Genomic DNA, 19,802 nt, shown 5'->3' on the forward strand with positions numbered 1-19,802 from the left:
TGAAGTGAAAACCATTTCAGGTGACTACCTCATGAAGCTCATTGAGAGAACACCAAGGGTTTGCAGAGTTATCAAAAAAAGCAAAGGGTGGCTACTTTGAATAATCTAAAATATAAGACATGTTTTCAGTGATTTCACACTTTTTTATTAAGTACATAATTCCATATGTGTTCATTCATAGTTTTGATGCCTTCAGTGAGAATCTACAATGTAAATAGTCATGAAAATAAAGAAACACATTGAATGAGAAGGTGTGTCCAAACTTTTGGCCTGTACTGTACATATAGGCAATATCAACATAATATACAAAAATACAAATAAGACATAATATCAAGACAAGTACACATGGAGTGTGATGTAAAGTGAAAAAGTAATGGTGCAAAGTAGTGTGCAAGATGCATATTAGAATGAGAAGTATGTAATGTGTAGAGAAGTGGGTGAGTGGCCAAAGTGGGGATGACCCCACTTATGCACAGTTCAGGAGAGTGATGGCAGTGGGAATTTGGTTGTTTTTGTGCGTAGGGATCTGTAGCGCCTGCCAGAGGGGAGGAGGTTAAAGAGAGTGTGTGCAGGATGTGTGGGGTCTTTTGGTGATGAGGTCTTTAGATTATAATGATACAGTGGATGGTTTTCTCATGTTATAACTGTATATTACAGATTGCAGTTGATACAGTCTGTTACAGTAAATATTTCAATTTCAATTATATTTATAGTATCAAATCATAACAAGAGTTATCTCGAGACACTTTACAGCTAGAGTAGGTCTAGACCACACTCTATAATTTACAAAGACCCAACAATTCCAACAATTACTATAATATAGTGCTTGGCACTATAATATACTGCCAACAATTACTATAATATATATATATAGTGCCACACGTTATATTTACTGTGACAGACTCACGCTCCTTTCCTTCTGCCTCCTATAGTTCATTTCAATTCACCAGGGCAGGGCAACGTGTTAAAAACAGAGGAAAAAAAATTCAGGAATTAAGAAAATGATTCTAATGAAAAGTTATATAATAGTAAGTCTCACAAATGTCTTAATTATACTCTAATGTTGTGGTTACCCTGAAGTTCCTGAAACTAGGTCCAGCAGTCAAGTCATTAGATTTTGAATGAATTAATGAATGAATGGTTTTATTTTGAACATCATAAAAGAAAAAATAATTAAAATACAAGACACAAAGTATTTCACTTTAAGAAAAAGCAAAAAAAATACTTAATGCTGAAATACATACTCTTGTCCGAAAAGGAGTAGGACTACCCTTTTTGAAATGTCTTAACAAAGTGTTCAATCTATTGTTTTTTAATAAACAACCACACAACCCTTTAACTGCAGATTGGCCTGTTGTTTACCCAGTCTACCTGAAACAGCAAGCATGGCCATTTGATATTGCCGTTTGTTGGCTTTATAACATGAAAAGCAGGCACAGATTGGATTTATTTTCATCGTATTCTGCTTTTTCACAATACTGAACCTTATGTCACATGTGGATCAACATGCCAGGGCGGCCCCCCAGGTATGAATGAGCTGTGGCCCTTTAGAGCCCCTCTTCCTCCCAACCTCTGTCCATTTGGGTATCCTGTCACTTTGCTGGAGAAGGGTGATCTCACTTGAATTTTCCTTTTTCTTTCTTTTCGGTTGTTGCTGCTGTTATTCCCCGGAGGAACTAAGAAATGCAAACAAAATAATAAAAGCTTTATTATTAAAATGACCAACACTAATATTGTTTCTGTTGCTTCTTGCTGGATGAGACCATTGAAGAGTTAAAAGGTCCTTCTAACGGAATATTACTCTATAGTGATGCATATTCACAAACACATTTTCATCAGCTAGACACAATATGCAGTGAATGGATCAACACATTCCATGAGTTTATCCAAAACAGTTTATTGTTACTGTCTGATTCATGTTTGTACTTTTATAAGAATTTTCCCAAAGCACTATACCGTTCAAAATGTTTGCACAGCTCTATTGTTCTTTTGTGCTCTTGTGGTTGTAAACACCCACATCGTCAACAGACGTAACATTGTGAAATCACTTAGACGCCAATGGACGTTTTTTGGGGTTTGGCTCTACTAGTTCTTGGTGCGCCTGGAATGAGAACACAAACTCAGTCTTGGCCAAGTGTTCTGCTGGAAAGTAGTGATGCAGTTTGTTGGTTCATTGATCACGCATAAAGTTGCAGTTTGAGTATATTATTCAAGATAAATGGAGTCTACCTACACAAATTTGAATACCTGTCATTCTACCAGTCAACAGTTGAGTTGGTGATAATACCTAGACTTGTTTGAACATTTCAGACCAAATCCATGGAAACCATCCAGACTGCAGATCATTTAAAGGATGTGAAACGTAATGCCAGTCTCACTGATTAAATCCTGGCTCTTCACACAGATCGCTTCATTCATGTTGAACATATTGAGGCAGAAGAGGTTCCTAATTTCTTCCAGAACTCCAGCACCTATATAAGACACAAACAGCAAGTCAGTGCCAGGAATCAGACTATTATCTAATGTTGCTTGCCACTTTGCGTGTGAGACCCCTCTGAGATCTGAAGGAAATTCACTCAATGTGTGTGTCCGGGGGTTGTAAATGAGGAGGTACAGCCCATTAAATGGATTTTTGAATGAACATTCTCATGGTTCCATACATGATTGTAATTTTCCCACAGCTGTGATCCATATTACTGTGATGTTGTTGTAGTAAAAGTTTTATAATTACCCGCAACACACACACACACACACACACACACACACACACACACACACACACACACACACACTCTGTATTCATTCACACATACAACTGCCATCTGCTCAAGTGTTGCTCCATTTACTTTCATACAGTATTTTGAAGCATTCTCTAAGGGTTTTAGACCAAATGCACCTGTTACAGAACACTATCATGGATGAGGTTTAAAGGTCCCATGGCATGAAAATGTCACTTTATGAGGAGTTCCCCCAGCCTGCCTATGGTCCCCCAGTGGCTAGAAATGGTGATAGGTGTAAACCGAGCCCTGGGTATCCTGCTCTGCCTTTGAGAAAATGAAAGCTCAGATGGGCCGATCTGGAATCTTCTCCTTATGAGGTCATAAGGAGCAAGGTTACCTCCCCTTTCTGTGCTTTGCCCGCCCAGAGAATTTGGCCCACCCATGAGAGAGAGACATCATGGCTTTCAAACGAGCAAAGTGGCAGTTGGTCAAGGTCACACCCCCCCCTCAACCCCCCCCCCTTTCTCCTCCTCAATAGCTACAGACACAGAAATGGCACATCCTAAGGAAAGCTCAGTGTGGGACTGGCTCTAGTGGCTGGAATTCTGCACCAAGGCTGAATCTCGGGAAAGAGACTTCAGATACAGTATTAGGGGACCACTAAGGTCTATATAAAAGAGACTTCAGATACAGTATTAGGGGACCACTAAGGTCTATATAAAAGAGACTTCAGATACAGTATTAGGGGACCACTAAGGTCTATATAAAAGAGACTTCAGATACAGTATTAGGGGACCACTAAGGTCTATATAAAAGAGACTTCAGATACAGTATTAGGGGACCACTAAGGTCTATATAAAAGAGACTTCAGATACAGTATTAGGGGACCACTAAGGTCTATATAAAAGAGACTTCAGATACAGTATTAGGGGACCACTAAGGTCTATATAAAAGAGACTTCAGATACAGTATTAGGGGACCACTAAGGTCTATATAAAAGAGACTTCAGATACAGTATTAGGGGACCACTAAGGTCTATATAAAAGAGACTTCAGATACAGTACTAGGGGACCACTAAGGTCTATATAAAAGAGACTTCAGATACAGTATTAGGGGACAACTAAGGTCTATATAAAAGAGACTTCAGATACAGTATTAGGGGACCACTAAGGTCTATATAAAAGAGACTTCAGATACAGTATTAGGGGACCACTAAGGTCTATATAAAAGAGACTTCAGATACAGTATTAGGGGACCACTAAGGTCTATATAAAAGAGACTTCAGATACAGTATTAGGGGACCACTAAGGTCTATATAAAAGAGACTGCAGATACAGTATTAGGGGACCACTAAGGTCTATATAAAAGAGACTTCAGATACAGTATTAGGGGACCACTAAGGTCTATATAAAAGAGACTTCAGATACAGTATTAGGGGACAACTAAGGTCTATATAAAAGAGACTTCAGATACAGTATTAGGGGACCACTAAGGTCTATATAAAAGAGACTTCAGATACAGTATTAGGGGAACACTAAGGCCTATATAAAAGCATCCAAAGAGCACCATGTCCTGGGACCAGTTCAAACCACTGCCGGTTGCATCGCGTCTTTGGGAAATGTCCCAGTGTTCGGGACCAGTCTGTGATTCAGATGAAGTTTAACAGACCTCTTCTGGACTGCATCGCAGACAATGTTTCTGCATGCCTTTGCACTCCTAATTAATTCCAGTGTATCCACAGCCGGCACTGCAATGACACTAGCATGTGCTATTCTCAGCTTGCTGTTTTTGAGATGTTCCCTTCACTCAGTTTGTCTTTTTATCTGTTATTGTTTCCCCTGACTCTGGCTTTGATCAGACACATGAGGGCACACGCTCAGCTGTTTGTCCTGGAGAAACTCAACTGGAGCCTGTATTTACACAAACTGGCCCTTTAGAAGGGGCTCTGAAATACTGTCCTAGCACAGTAGTGTGAGAACGGAACAGCAAGCCTACACAGACCGTTAGAAGTTTAAAGCTTTCGATCGGACTTGGTCCAAAGTGGTCTAGATGTAAAAAAAACAAAAACAAAAAACCCTTAACCCTAAAGCTTATTGGTCAATATCTTGAACACTTAATAAGATATCAACAAGCGTTTGATGCATTTTGATAAGCTTGGTCCAATAATGATCCACAGACGTTTCGGTTGCAAACTGACCTACTGTTCTGTCCCTGTCTCCAGAGAGACGGACTGGATCGAACAAAAACAGCTGGGGCAGATGCTGTGACATCACTAAAAAAACACATTATATAAAGTATCAGGGTTTTTTTCTTTTTTGTTGTTGTTCAGCTATGGTTCTTAAGGAAAGCACTACAACTAGTGTCATCATTCTTGTCATGTTCTCTTGTGTTGAAACAACCATAGTCTCGGATTGCCAGAGCTTCCTCCACAGCGCTGCGGAGGAGGGTCTGGCTAGTCCACACAGCATTCATGGATGGGATAAAAACATGCTCTGGTTTATTAGCATTTCTTTAAAGGTCCCATGGCATGAAAATTTCACTTTATGAGATTTTTTAACATTAATATGCGTTCCCTCAGCTTGCCTATGGTCCCCCAGTGGCTAGAAATGGTGATAGGTGTAAACCGAGCCCTGGGTATCCTGCTCTGCCTTTGAGAAAATGAAAGCTCAGATGGGCCGATCTGGAATCTTCTCCTTATGAGGTCATAAGGAGCAAGAGACATCATGGCTTTCAAAACGGGCAAAGTGGCAGTTGGTCAAGGCCTATATAAAAGAGACTTCAGATACAGTATTAGGGGACCACTAAGGTCTATATAAAAGAGACTTCAGATACAGTATTAGGGGACCACTAAGGTCTATATAAAAGAGACTTCAGATACAGTATTAGGGGACCACTAAAGTCTATATAAAAGAGACTTCAGATACAGTATTAGGGGACCACTAAGGTCTATATAAAAGAGACTTCAGATACAGTATTAGGGGACCACTAAGGTTTATATAAAAGAGACTTCAGATACAGTATTAGGGGATCACTAAGGTCTATATAAAAGAGACTTCAGATACAGTATTAGGGGACCACTAAGGTCTATATAAAAGAGACTTCAGATACAGTATTAGGGGACCACTAAGGTCTATATAAAAGAGACTTCAGATACAGTTACAAAGAGCACCTTGTCATGGGACCTTTAAACCAATCACAATCGTTTTGGGCGGAGCTAAGGGAAGGAACTTGTTTTGGTGGAACATGTGCATGTTCAAAAGTAGTTTTAGTCGTGCAACAGAAAACTCAGATTGGACAGATAGTCTAGCTAGCTGTCTGGATTTACCCTGCAGAGATCTGAGGAGCAGTTAACCATAGTCCTCACAAATCCACCGGAGTTAACAACGCCAACACAAAGGAAGAGGAAGGTGACGGCCATCCGGCCAAAAAGAGGGACATCCGGCGTAATCCCGGAAGTGGAACGTCGTGGCTATGGACTAATACAACCAGACCATACTGTAATAGCAGCAACAAAGGAAAGCCCAGAGACAATCTTCCTTTGCAGCAGCCTCAGAGTGGACAGCTTGTCCTGATGAGAGGGGGGCGGACGCCTCCTGCCAATGTCCACATTACTTTCCCACTTAATTTGATTTCCAGCGGTTACCTGATGGCTTATTTATTCATTTTAACGCAGTTAGGTCCTGTCCTCTGTACTCTGTACTGTTACAGTATTTCCAAAGCCTTCATTTTAATCTTATTTGTGTAAATGTGATTGTAAATGTGGCTGCTGCATCATGAAAATGAACTGAGTGTTTACGTGGCCATGTGATGTGACTGAGAATACATTCATGTTGGCAGCATGCATTTACTGTAAGCCACATCTCCCTTTCAAATCCACATTAAGAAAACTAATGTAAAAACATCAAACCACAGTTTTCTGTTGAAATTCAAATGGAGCTTTGAATGGAAAATAACAAGTTATAGTCTCCCTGCATACCTCCCATTGACCTCCACTGAGTACAAACTAAAAAGGATTGGTCTAAATTGAGTCTTTGGGTTATTTCAGGGTTAAAGCGGTCCAGCACCACCAACTGAGTGTTGGTTCAAAATGGGATTTTTCTCTGTGGTTTGGATCATCCCAGCTTTAGCTGGTCAGTGGAGGGAGCCCTGAGGACCAGGAGGGTTTGGCTGAACTGTTGTGCTACCTACGTAAATATGGCACTATGGGCACAGCTGCTTACCATAATTATCGTGGATGTTAGCAAAAATAAAAATAAAAGAAAGATGCCCACAAACCAACAGTCGTAGACTGCCGATGGTAGAAAGCAGACACAGCTGCCTGCAGAAAACCTAAAGCTGCACTAATCAATATTTGTATATGAACAATGGGTAAGATGGCTGTAATGTAAAGGTGTCAAACACACAGAGAAGTCTGCAGTTCTCTCAGCTGAATGTTTTGGCTTCACGGCCCGCAACCTTCCTGTTCAATTTCATCCACACCGTGTCCAGCAGCATTTCATCAGAAGCTAAAGCCACTGCACGCTACCAACGGCTGACACACAGCTCTGCTGCTGAACATTATCTGACCAAAACAGATACAATATTGGACAACATCTGTCATCTGGACACAAATACAACTCCAAATGAAGGCTAATGTTGCTCTGTGTATGCTGGATGTGTAAACAGGCAACTGTCATTCGAATGACTCAAAGGCCGCACATATGGTGTTAAAGTGCTCATATTATGCTTATTTTCAAGTTCATAATTGTATTTAGAGGTTATATCACAATAGGTTTATATGCAGAGTATGAGGGCGTGCCCTGACAGTACCTAGGTAAGGACTACTAGCCAGTCAGAAGCGGAGTATGAGGGCGTGCCCTGACAGTACCTAGGTAAGGACTACTAGCCAGTCAGAAGTAGAGTATGAGGGCGTGCCCTGACAGTACCTAGGTAAGGACTACTAGCCAGTCAGAAGCAGAGTATGAAGGCGTGCCCTGACAGTACCTAGGTAAGGACTACTAACCAGTCAGGAGCAGAGTATGAGGGCGTGCCCTGACAGTACCTAGGTAAGGACTACTAGCCAGTCAGAAGCAGAGTATGAGGGCGTGCCCTGACAGTACCTAGGTAAGGACTACTAGCCAGTCAGAAGCAGAGCATGAGGGCGTGCCCTGACAGTACCTAGGTAAGGACTACTAGCCAGTCAGAAGCAGAGTATGAGGGCGTGCCATGCGAGCAGCTAGGCGAGCATTATAACGTGTGTTACAAAGTGACCCACGTTTGTCTCTGAAGTAAAGGCTGGACTACAATAGAGCTGTTTGGAGCAGTTGGTGAACAGTGTTTTCTGTTGGAGATGGTAAGTCCCTTTGGGGGGGGGACTTTGGGCTTTTTCACTTTGTAAATGTATGTATAACATGCACAAAAAAAGATATATAACACAATAAAGGAAAGGGAAAAAGCCAAAAAGCATAATATGAGCACTTTAAGTGGCTCAAACAACAGAAGACACAAAAGTCAAGGAGACTTATTGCAGTCAAACAGATATTGTGACAGTAATTTCTAAATGTATTGTTAATATTTTTTAACTGAAATGAAGGAAAAGGTCCTTGATGTGTAGTTGATACATGAAATCAAGGTGCTGTAAGACATGTCCATCCCAGGAGGTAAGAAGTTGGTTGGTTGTACAACAGGCGTTCATCTGGTGCCACCCACAATCTACACACTGCATTAAGATAGAATGTTTCACATGCAGCCAGCTGTTTCCACCCTATTTATGCAGCAGTGGCTTAAATATAGTCACATTCAGAGCACAACTGGTAATTGTGGCCTTTAAAGGGTCTTATTATAGATGTTTTTCAAACAGAGGCTATGACTCTGTGGCTACAATGAATTGATATAGCAGACAGGCTGCAGAAGATGACACTGAAACCAGCTACCAGGTTTTAGTTAGCTATGAAGAAAACATCAGACTTGTAAGCACCGTGCAGCATGCACCACATAAACACAACATTGACTGTATTCAAATTATAAAATTAAGAGGGCAAACTTGTTAGCAGACATCCGGCAGACGGATCAGCAGCAGCACTGATTAACAGTTGTGTTTCTGTTGTTGGACATGGACTCTTTGCTTACATGCATCAAGTTATTGAGGGACTGGGGTCACTCCTGCAGTTAGTCCTGGTGTGCCCGTGTGTTGTGTAACAGTTGGCTCTCTGGAAATAGAAAAAAAATCCTCTGATCGCAGCAGTCGCCTCAGTGTGAATGAAGGCCATGTGTATTTACATGTGTGCAGCCCACATTGCTGCTTTGGAGCGCTGCATGCACATGTAAGGAGGTTTTTATTAAGCATGCATACCACACACACCGACACACACACACACATTAGCAGATGTGGGCCTCAGAACATCCAATCCTTCTACATGATGTTCAGTTTGTTCAGTATGGAGGATCCTGAGACTATGGTATGCGTCGGAGCTGCTGGTGCCAGTCTGTTTCTTGTTTCACTGGCGTCTTCTTGTTTGTGTTTGGGTTGGAAACTTAAAACTAGTCAGACGTTAGGCTGTGTCTTTGTTGAGTTGCATCATGGAAGCGAAAGGTTTACCCTTAGCAGCAGAGCCTGACGGGATTTACACTAGGCCAAAGACGTTGGGATTACAGAGGTGAGGCGCCGAGGAAAGAGAACCTCCTATCCATTGAGAATTTGAACAAATGGCTGGCTGACCAAAAACACTAAAGTTCAAACACAACCTGAGCTGCCTGGCTGCTAAGCTAACGCTACAGAAGGGGGGGCAACCAACCATAAAGTGAACTAACAATTCCTAATAAAACAAGTCTCAGCATGAGTCAAGAAGATTGACATCTATGTTAACAACTACTGACATTAAAGAGTAAGTGTCCTGTCCAGTTAAAGCTTCATGTTTGTCCTCTGACCACACCCAGCTGTGATGTCATCACTGCGGCATGGTGGAGAGTTAAACGGCTGGACGCTCAGGTGGGGTTCAGTTTCTCTTTAAGTTCCTCCTCGTGGAACCACAAGGAACAGGGGGCAGGTGGCCTGCTCTCGCTGCTTTTCAGAGTAAATGTAGCACCCTGATACAAATGTTTATTAAACCAACGTATCCAATTAATCACTTACTTTATGTAAATCAGTCCTTCCAGAAAAATGTGGAGTTTTTTGGATTGTTGCGGGGAAAAAATACTTTTAAAATTGCGGGAACTTCCAAAAATTGCTGGAACTTGCATAAACTGCAGTTTGATGAAAAAGAGAAAAAAAAGTGATTCCCCAAACACCCTACTTTTCGATGATGTTCACGTTGCGTTATTACATCACTTCATAACGTTCCCATGGACACAGGGGAAAATGGCTGCTCTTGTGTGAAGTAAACGCAACATTTTTCAACTTTCTGCTAAGATATATGGGACTTTTTTGCAACGAAAATGCAGGGATTATGAAATCATGCAAGCCCCGCATATTTTGCGCGGAAATCTGCAATTTATACGGAGAAAGTGCGGCGTATTTGAAAAAATGCGGCCCCTGCATAAATATGCTGACTTTGGCTGATTATGCATCTTCTCTGTACACAACCATGTAGACATCCTTCAGTCCGGCCTGAAGAACTCCCTAGACTAACTGTATCTTTTTAATAATCAAACACTCACCGTACAAAGACAAATTTGCAGATTAAATTCATGTATGTTACAATAGGTGACCAGCTTTCATCATGGAATAAAAGGTGTTAGGTTTAAGGAAATGGCAAAAACAACACAGAGACTAAATACACAAGGTAACAAGGGTGAAACAAGGGACAGGTGACACAAAGGCGGGAAAACACAACGTAGAAAGTAAAATAAGACATGACATGGGAGAAACAGACACTACAAAATCAAACAGGAAACTGAAGCATAAAACATGCTCAAGGATGCAAACGGGGTAAAACGCAACAGAGAACACAAGAGGCAGTAAACAACAAGGAAACGGGGAATGAATTAACACAATAAAACAGGAACAATTAGAACAGAAAACCACAACCATGACAAAAAGGATCAAACATCTCAAAATAATAAAGTATAAAGTGAGAACATTGCAAATAGAGCCAGATCTTTCTTTGTGTTTGAGTTTTTCTCAGCGATCAGATAAATGTCAACTGACACAAAGAAAAAGAGTGTTTCTGATCTCAGTTAATATAAAATGTGGTTTGAATACTTTCATGAGCGTGTGGTGTTTTGGTAAAAAAACAAGAGACGTCTTTGACAGGATTAATATTATAGTTGAGTATTACCAATATGGCTTTGTGAAGCCCAAAATCATGTACAGTAACATTACTCCTCACCCAGAAAACGGCCGTATAGGTCGACTTTGCAAGTTGCTCCTAACGACCCATAATTAGGTTTGTTGTTAGGCAGCGACCTCTCAGCTGTAGTAATTATCCCGAGAGCAAACCAGGAAGTGAGCTGACAAACTATGAGAGCATGAAGGATGGTGGGGGGAGGGATGGGTCAAACAAACAGGACTTGCACTCAGGTGACCCGGATTGGGTTCAGCTGACATTTTGAAGTTAACGTTTACCAGACCTTGGTCCATGACCTCACGTTGTGTTATCATTTTAGTAGTTTTCTGTGACTGAAGCCCATCCCCGATGTGTTATAACCCTATGTATTTTTGTCGCCTAAACTTAACCAGTTCCGTTTCACAATCTTAACGACATATTTAGAACGATGGTCGTTACGTTAAATACAACGGTCACATGATTAAATCATCCACCATGCAGCCTTAAATAGTATGTCATATGTCGTTTTGGGAGTCATGGGAAATTAAACATTCCACACATTAATCACATGTGGAGCACGAAAAATTCATATATCTGCACATGTAGTTTTAGGACTTCCCATGATAAATTTACATGATCTAGGCTGCATGTGATTTTCAGATATTTCCCATCATAGTGAAACATGTGCGCACAAATATGATAAAGATGTATTCCTATAATCATTATGATGGTGCCAGATAGCAATAAATACCTCAGACAGAAATATAGTTTTTACAAGAAACCCAAAATAATGGTTTGTCATCATTGCAACTCTCTCTGTAGTAAAATATCACTAGGTATGATTTTTATTTTTTAGAATTAGATCAGGTTTATTGCCAAAGTAAGGTAGACTTACAAGGAATTTGCCTTGGTGGTTGGTGCATACATAAACAAACCAACATATTAAACATTAATATCAAATAAACAATCAATACAGAAACAAATATTATGCAAGAAAAGATGTTTAACATAAGAAAAAGGAGGCTGGATGGATTGAGTGCAGAATGTGCAAAACATATTACGTACATGCAACGGGCAGGTGAACAGTCCACTTAACTCTTCAACCTCAGAAGCATATAGTCATAAAACAGCTGAGGAACGCTTGATTCATCAAACATGATGCACAGAAAGATGTCAGCTGGGAGGCACAGGAAGACAAAGAAGAGCAGGAACAGGAAGTAGCAGAGGCAATATTATGGTCTGTGGGCGCCCTTTGCCCACATTTGTGTGTGCGTGTGTGTTTTCTTCACTACTGTAGATGTTTCTGAGCACATTTGGTTCACATATGGCCTCAAGGTGTGTGCCTACACACACCTGCACACTGTACCCACGCACACACATCTCCCTGTGATTATTTAAAGGGGCCCGGAGTAAAAATAAACTCTTCAGCTTTGTTCATAATCACCACTGATTTACACACTGATAGGAATTTCCTGCCTGATCTACTTAGAAAAGTGTAGCTCTATCCAGTTTTGGTCTACGGCCGTTGCTAAAGCTCCTTGGAAATCGACAATGAACTAAGAAGTTCCAGACTGGGATGGCAGTTCTACATGTTCAGGACCCAGACATATACTGAAACCTGTCCTCAATGTCTCACACGTGTCCACAGTGCCTGTGGATGTCCTCAGGGGAAACATACAGGAAGCAGAGCAGGGGAGGTTTCCTGGAGATAGCCTACATGTATTCAGGGGGCCAATGTAGTGACGGCACCAGTTCCTCAGTGGGAAGGATCTGCTGAACCAGTCCAATCCTCACTGTGCACAGCCAGCCTGTATTTGCTGTCAAGTGTCTTCACCTCTGGGACAGTGATCTCCTTATGGCTGTAAGACTATACAGTCCTCGAGCAACAGGAGCTTTAAAACAGCAATCATCGGTATACGTCCATATTTGTGGGAAAGCTGCAAAATGGACTTTGACATATTACCGCTTATAAAGTTGCTATGGTGAAAGTGTTCCCAGTCGAACACAGCAAATCATGACTTGTATCTGTTATACATCTGCTATTTTTGTATCAGACAAGTTTAGAAACACCAGCAGGTTTCCACAGCTGGGGTTGCCCTTAATTGATTGAGATTGTGATTGAGAGCAACACATACCTTTACAAGGTCACAGTGTTCATCTTTGCATTGGAAAAGGTTGTGCTAGACGTGGCTATTGAAAAGGAGCAGCAAACTGCTGCAGCAGCATCAGAAAGGTGTGGGACAGCAGGAGCAGCTACAGCGTCACCGGAGAGCTACCGCACAGTCAACACTACATGGTTGACTCAATATCAATATTGATTGAAAGATCCATTTTCTTCCATTTTGTAGCCCTTTTGTCTGTCCCTATGAGGACATTTGCTCTTCGTAAGTACACACCCAGACACACACACACACACTCACACACACACACACACACATAGTGCCCTCAGTTGACGGTCTGGCTCATGTTGTTGGCATAGTGAGTCATGGTCTATCTCAGAACAACAGTTCAACAGTAAAGAGAGATTACTGGCTAACAATACAGAGCATATGTTCCTGTTTCCATCCATCATGGCTGACACCACAACACTGACAGAGCCCTCTGTGTGTGTGTGTGTGTGTGTGTGTGTGTAGGCCTGCTGTCTTCAGGAGTCCCTATCCCTTTTTAGTTATTAAATCCTCAAGCTCACCACTGCCTTGTTGTCTCTGCATTTTTGGGTCCGCCATTTCCCTAAACCTAACACCTTGTGCAATTGTGTTTTTGGCACACACACACACACACACACACACACACACGCATGCGCACACACACAGTCAGAAGCAGAGCATGAGGGCGTGCCACGCTAGCAGCTAGGCGAGCATTATAACGTGTGTTACAAATTGACCCACGTTTGTCTCTGAAGTAAAGGCTGGACTACAATAGAGTTGTTTGGAGCAGTTGGTGAACAGTGGTTTCTGTTGGAGATGGTAAGTCCCTTTGGGGGTGGGGGGGACGGGGACTTTGGGCTTTTTCACTTTGTAAACCTATAACGTGCACAAAGAAGATATATAACACAATAAAGGAAAAGGAAAAAGCCAAAAAGCATAATATGAGCACTTTAATATCTCATCATATTCTTCATTTCAAAAGCAGACATCACTAGAGCATCTACATGTTAATAAAACACACACACACACACACACACAAACACAAATACACACACACATGCACACACACTCACACTCAGACATCTGTAAAGCTGTGTAATAACTGCAGTGAAGCAACATCTGGTAAGCGGAGAGAGACAGACCTAATGGAAAACAACAACAGTGAATTTCTCCTGTGAAGAGAATGGAGCCAGTTGTCCAGGCAGTGACGGATGGAGCCTCTGGCCTCAGGCTCTCTTCTCAACTCTGACTGCAAACAAGAGACACTTTCTTCTTCCAGACTCAGGTCAGTGAGCCGCTGCTCTGGGCAGATGTGTGTGTGTGTGTGTGTGTGTGTGTGTGTGTGTACTAGCATACTGTTTCTAGTGGTTTTGAAATCGGTGAGAAATCCAACATATTGGCAGATAACCCAAAGACCTCTAAATCTCCAAATGATATAACCAGAGCTGTTTGTGACGGGGTGGTGGTGGAGGTAGTGGTGATACAGCATCAGCGAATTCTTGTTCCAAATCATGTCAAAATTCTTGCCATAACCTTGAACATGCTGTGGTAGAATAATGGGAAAGTCATGTCCTCCTCCATCCAGCCTTAAAATCATGATGGACTGGCAGCCTTCCATTGGAAAGGATTCATGTGGCTGTGTGTCAGGAGAAGGTCCAGGACTCGGCCCGGGTTGCAGAATGACAAAGTTAAAATATTTGCATTGTAATCTATTACAATGATTTTTTGTCTATCTATTTATCTATCTATCTATCTATCTATCTATCTATCTATCTATCTATCTATCTATCTATCTATCTATCTATCTATCTATCTATGTATCTCTCTATCAAGCTATCTATCTATCTATTTATCCTATCTGTCTATCGATCTATCTTTCTATCTATCTATGTCTCTCTCTATCAAGCTATCTATCTATCTATTTATCCTATCTGTCTATCGATCTATCTTTCTATCTATCTATGTCTCTCTCTATCAAGCTATCTATCTATCTATTTATCCTATCTGTCTATCGATCTATCTTTCTATCTATCTATCTATTCTATCTGTCTATCTATCCATCTATCTATCTATCTATCTATTTATCCTATCTGTCTATCTATCTATCTATCCTATCTGTCTATCTATCTATCTATCCTATCTGTCTATTTATCTGTCTATCTATTTATCCTATCTGTCTATCTATCTATCTATTTATCCTATCTGTCTATCTATCTATCTATCTATTTATTTATTTATACTATCTATCTATCTGTCTATCTATCTATTTATTTATGTATTTATTCTATCTTTCTATCTATCTATCTATCTATCTATCTATCTATCTATCTATCTATCTATCTATCCCTCCCTCCCTCCCAGATGACCTGGGTACATGTGTATGAATACATGATTCATTCTCCTCCCTTCACTATTCATTCATGGTCAGCTTGAGTCTGCCCCAGGGGGCCAAAGTGCTGTCTGCATGGGGCCCCTGACGTGGTCCCCATACTGTGGACCTTTGACCCGTCAGCACAGAGGCTGTCTCCCTGGACAGAGGTTTCTCCTGTTTGACGCCTGGCCCTGTTGACATGGCATTCAGAGGGACAATGAGGGGACAGGCTGGGAGGCCCCCGGGGGGGAAACGCACTTCCTGTCGCTGGATGGGTAGATCGGCAGATCGCCATATCTGTATTACCTGAATGCTATCTTGTAAAGAGAGGCCATCTACAGTACTGTGTGAAGACATTTCACCTACCTTTTGTTTCCCGAGCATTCAACCACGCCTCCTGGTCTTCACCAGAGGACGGGTTCTGTTGAACCGGGGCTGTTACAGCAGATCCATCATCTCTTTTTGTTTGTGGACCAACTGATAACGTTTCTGATAAAGCTAATGGGTCAGGAAATTAAAAAGGCAGAAAAAAATCCAAAGAATCCAGAAGTCTTTGCTCTGTCTCTGTGTATTGGACATGGGCTCCCTGTGTTGGTGTGCTTGTGTGATACAGAAGCTCGGTGGACCAGCACTCGGTCATAGGGCTTCCAAGCAATATCTCTCATGAATTACTGGTTAGGTTTTATGGAAATCTCATGTCTTTTTTTTAAGGTTCAGAGAATCAACTCTTAGTAGTTCTGTGAAACTGTAAGCACCATTTTGCCTTTTTTGGGGTTCTGTCATTTCTTTTTTAAACACTCCCCTGTGATAAAGGGCTACATTCATACAGTAGAATAACATTTTATTTTAAATGAAACTAGCAAACAATAAAATGGCCTACAAGTCCAGCTGAAATAAATAGACTATTCTGAAGCTTTTTTTTTTTTTGCAGCTTTTAACACCCTTTCTTGATGCAGTGTGTGGACCCCTTTTTCACGCTTCCTCGCTCATTTCAAGTTTCTAAAATGGGAGGATTTTTCTGCATTGAGCACTTTTACTTTTAATACTTGAACCTCATTTTCCTGAAGATACTTACATACTTTTAAGCCACATTTTTAATGCAGGACTTTTACTGTAACAGAGTATTTTTACAGTGTGGTATTCCTACTTTTACTGCAGTAAATGATCTGAATACTTCTTCCACCACTGGATATTGATACTAATCTATAAAACAATGGGGAAAATATACAATCCATTGCAAGCAAAACTTACCATCCAATATTTTCATGAAAGTAGTGCACTTATGGTGTTTGGATTATATTCGTATCTGTTTAAAGCTGTTTCCTCTCTGTCTCTGTATCAAAAAGCGGTCACCGTTAACCGGTCTCCTTCTCCGTTCTGCGCATGTGCTCTGGAAACCGGGGACTGGGGGAGAGAGAGAGAGAGAGAGAGAGAGAGAGAGAGAGAGAGAGAGTTAGTTAACAGATGACCAATGGAGCATGTCACAGCACCAGTGTTTTCTATGTCTTCTTGTCCACGATGCACTTTAGGATTTCAATAAGATGCGTGTGTGTTTCCAGATAATCACTTTCTTCCTCGCTGTAAACTTTCACTGCCAGCCGCTCCGAGCTCAGGGTGAGTAACGTTAACGCAAGTCTGTCTGTCTGTCTGTCTGTCTGTGATTGAACTGTACGTCATGTGTCCATATTTAATGCACCGCTAAGAACTGGCTGATAAATGGCAGGACAGTGTATAATTCAGGCGTAAAGCCATCACTTGTTCACTGACAGCTGGCATCCTGTTGATACACTTCGCTCTTTTGTAGTGAGAACATCACGCCAAACTCCATTCACCAAATCCCGCAATGTGACATTCCCTTGCTTCTTAGTGGACCCGAGCACCTCGCCGACTAGTCATTAGGTCGTATTCCGAATTACGAAAGTCCTCTGGTAAATCCGGGCAGCGAAATGTCTAGCAGCCAGCACTTTATTCAATAAAAGCCCCCTTTTATCCAGTCCACATCGAGCTATACCGCCCACCGCGGACTGTGTGCCGTTAGGTGTGAACACACTGTCGGAAGACCGGAGAAACAATTGGAAAAGGTGGAATTGAATCACTTTAAGTGGATTTTTTTTGGTGGCCGAATTAAAGAGTGCATCTGTGATATTCCTAAAAGGCTTTTAGTGGTGATTTTAACGTGCGGGCGTTGAGTGAATCCATGGTTGTAATGTTAGTACGGCGCTCTGTGTGAGAGCAGAGTCAGGGGGGTTAGCCTGTAGCGCGCTCTGACTACACGACAATCTGCCTTTGAAGTTTAAAGCCAACTGTGGCGTAGTTAATTTAGACAAACGCTTTCATTCCCTGCTGGGTTCCGTCGGCTAATATTTGACTAGCCTAATAGACGTGAAAGTAGACGTGTTGGGTTCCGTGTGTGATAGGAAGGAAACGGAGCAACGTAGCGGATAGGGGGAAAAAAGTGAAAAGGGACCGTTACAGCGATGGACGCCTCTTTGGTTATTAGGATAGCAAATTCACTCAGCTTCTAGGAATAACTGTTCTTGCTGCTGCTTCTAGGAATAAATAAAAATCAGTAACTGCTTGCAAAGTTATTGTCATATTTCTGTGTGTGTGTGTGTGTGTGTGTGTGTGTGTGTGTGTGTGTGTGTGTGTGTGTGTGTGTGTGTGTGTGTGTGTAAAAATCATGTTTCACCATCCTGTAGGTGAGAAAGCCACTAGGAAATCAAAGTGTCTGTGTTAGCCCCCTAGGTGCTAATGAATCCTCTGGAGCTGTGAAGGCATTCAGAAAGCACAGAGGTGTGTGTGTGTGTGTGTGTGTGTGTGTGTGTGTGTGTGTGTGTGTGTGTGTGTGTGTGTGTGTGTTAGATTGACCGAGTCAACATGGAGATGCCACTTTGCGCTGTGTTGCTACATTTTTGGAGCCTTTTGGCGAGCCGTGTTCAGCTGTTGTCCCGGCTCAGCCAGAGTCCGGGCTCAGAAATGGCTTTGCTCTTTGATGTTCAGTCCACATGGGTGCAGGATGTGGATTTGCTCTGGCTAAATATCACTTTGTACAGTTTTTTTTATTTTTATTCCCTGACACATCTGCCAGGAACATGAAAGAAACACAGCTCTCAGATCCTCATTTGGGGTGCACATTGTCTCCAGCGGCTGGTGACAGCCACAAAGCTCTCAGAAAAGCCCAAAAAGATGTGAACAGCAGCACGCTGTTAGGGAGATAATGGCTTCACTTATTTAGTGTGGGAATTCCATTCATTCCGTACTTCTGTAGGAGTTTGCGAAAACGTCTCTCTTTCATTTCTTTCCTGTTGTGTTTTGGTCGTGGAGGCGAGCCGGGAGAAAATGCATCTGGAACCAATTTGAGTCCTGAGAGCAGACTGGGAGGAGGAGGAGGAGGGGAAGCAGCGGCAGAGTGAACGGCAGCCCCCTTTCTTCCCATGTCCACCGCGAGCAGCCATGGGCCTGAGTCCCGCAAACCTAATTATAGTTCTGTGAGCACAAGATGAAAGTGCAAGCATACATGGGGGCATTTCTTGGCTATACCTTGGCATAGCGATATTCAAATTGACTATGAAATCTAATGATTCCCCACTGTTTTTTTCTACTGTTTTTCGCCCAGGCTAAATATAAAGACAGAAACATTAAGGGTCAGCTCTTTGGTTGGCATGTTGTCTTTCTGGCCCAATGATTTCAGTAAACGTAACGTTTCAGAATGTTCCAGTGACTGCTGACCTGGCTGTGTTTTCCCCCAGAGACTCTGAGTTCAGAGCACCAGAAGGCAGCGGCCCTGTTTTTCCGGTGCCACACAGCGGTGCTGTTGGGTTTGGCTTTAGACCAAAATCCACTGCTCATCGAAACGATGCGAACGTTTGGCAAAGCAGTGTTAATTAATCTGCGAATAGTTTGCTGGAACAATGGAACTCTAAATAAATAGCTTGTTCTTAAAGGACAATTCCGGCGCAAAATGAACCTAGGGGTTAATAACACGTGGGTACCGTACCGTTCTCTGGGATGTGTTTTCATGCTAATCGAATGGGACCAGTTTTAGCCCAAACCGCTAATTAGCTTATAATGCTAGTGGGCTAGGGCAGAGGGTAAAGTCAAAAGAAATCCCTATTTCTATACCACTGACAAGGCTCAACATAGCACCACACTTCCACTGTAGTATAATGACGGTCCCTACCTTTAAACCGAAGCATTGAGAACTTTGTAAGTGTACAGACAGTTTATTAAAAAGATAGTTTAGAAAGACATCTTGGGAAAACAGTCACCATCAGTCAAACGACGAACGCCGTGCTTGAGCTATGTTACTGGTTGCACGCCG

The 19,802-nt window shown here is 41.9% G+C and overlaps 1 protein-coding gene across 1 annotated transcript in view; it reads left to right on the forward strand.

Moving 5' to 3' along the window:
* The first annotated feature begins 16,917 nt into the window (after nt 1-16,917).
* The window catches only part of reck (reversion-inducing-cysteine-rich protein with kazal motifs), a 68,084-nt gene continuing 65,199 nt past the window's right edge, over nt 16,918-19,802 (forward strand). Inside the window, exon 1 of the mRNA XM_028568982.1 lies at nt 16,918-17,095. Within this exon, the coding sequence (XP_028424783.1) occupies nt 17,023-17,095 (73 nt within the window). The 5' untranslated portion in view covers nt 16,918-17,022. The remainder of the gene's footprint in view (nt 17,096-19,802) is intronic.

The sequence above is a fragment of the Perca flavescens genome, chromosome 22 (assembly GCF_004354835.1).
Source record: "Perca flavescens isolate YP-PL-M2 chromosome 22, PFLA_1.0, whole genome shotgun sequence".
Classification (NCBI taxonomy): Eukaryota; Metazoa; Chordata; class Actinopteri; order Perciformes; family Percidae; genus Perca; species Perca flavescens.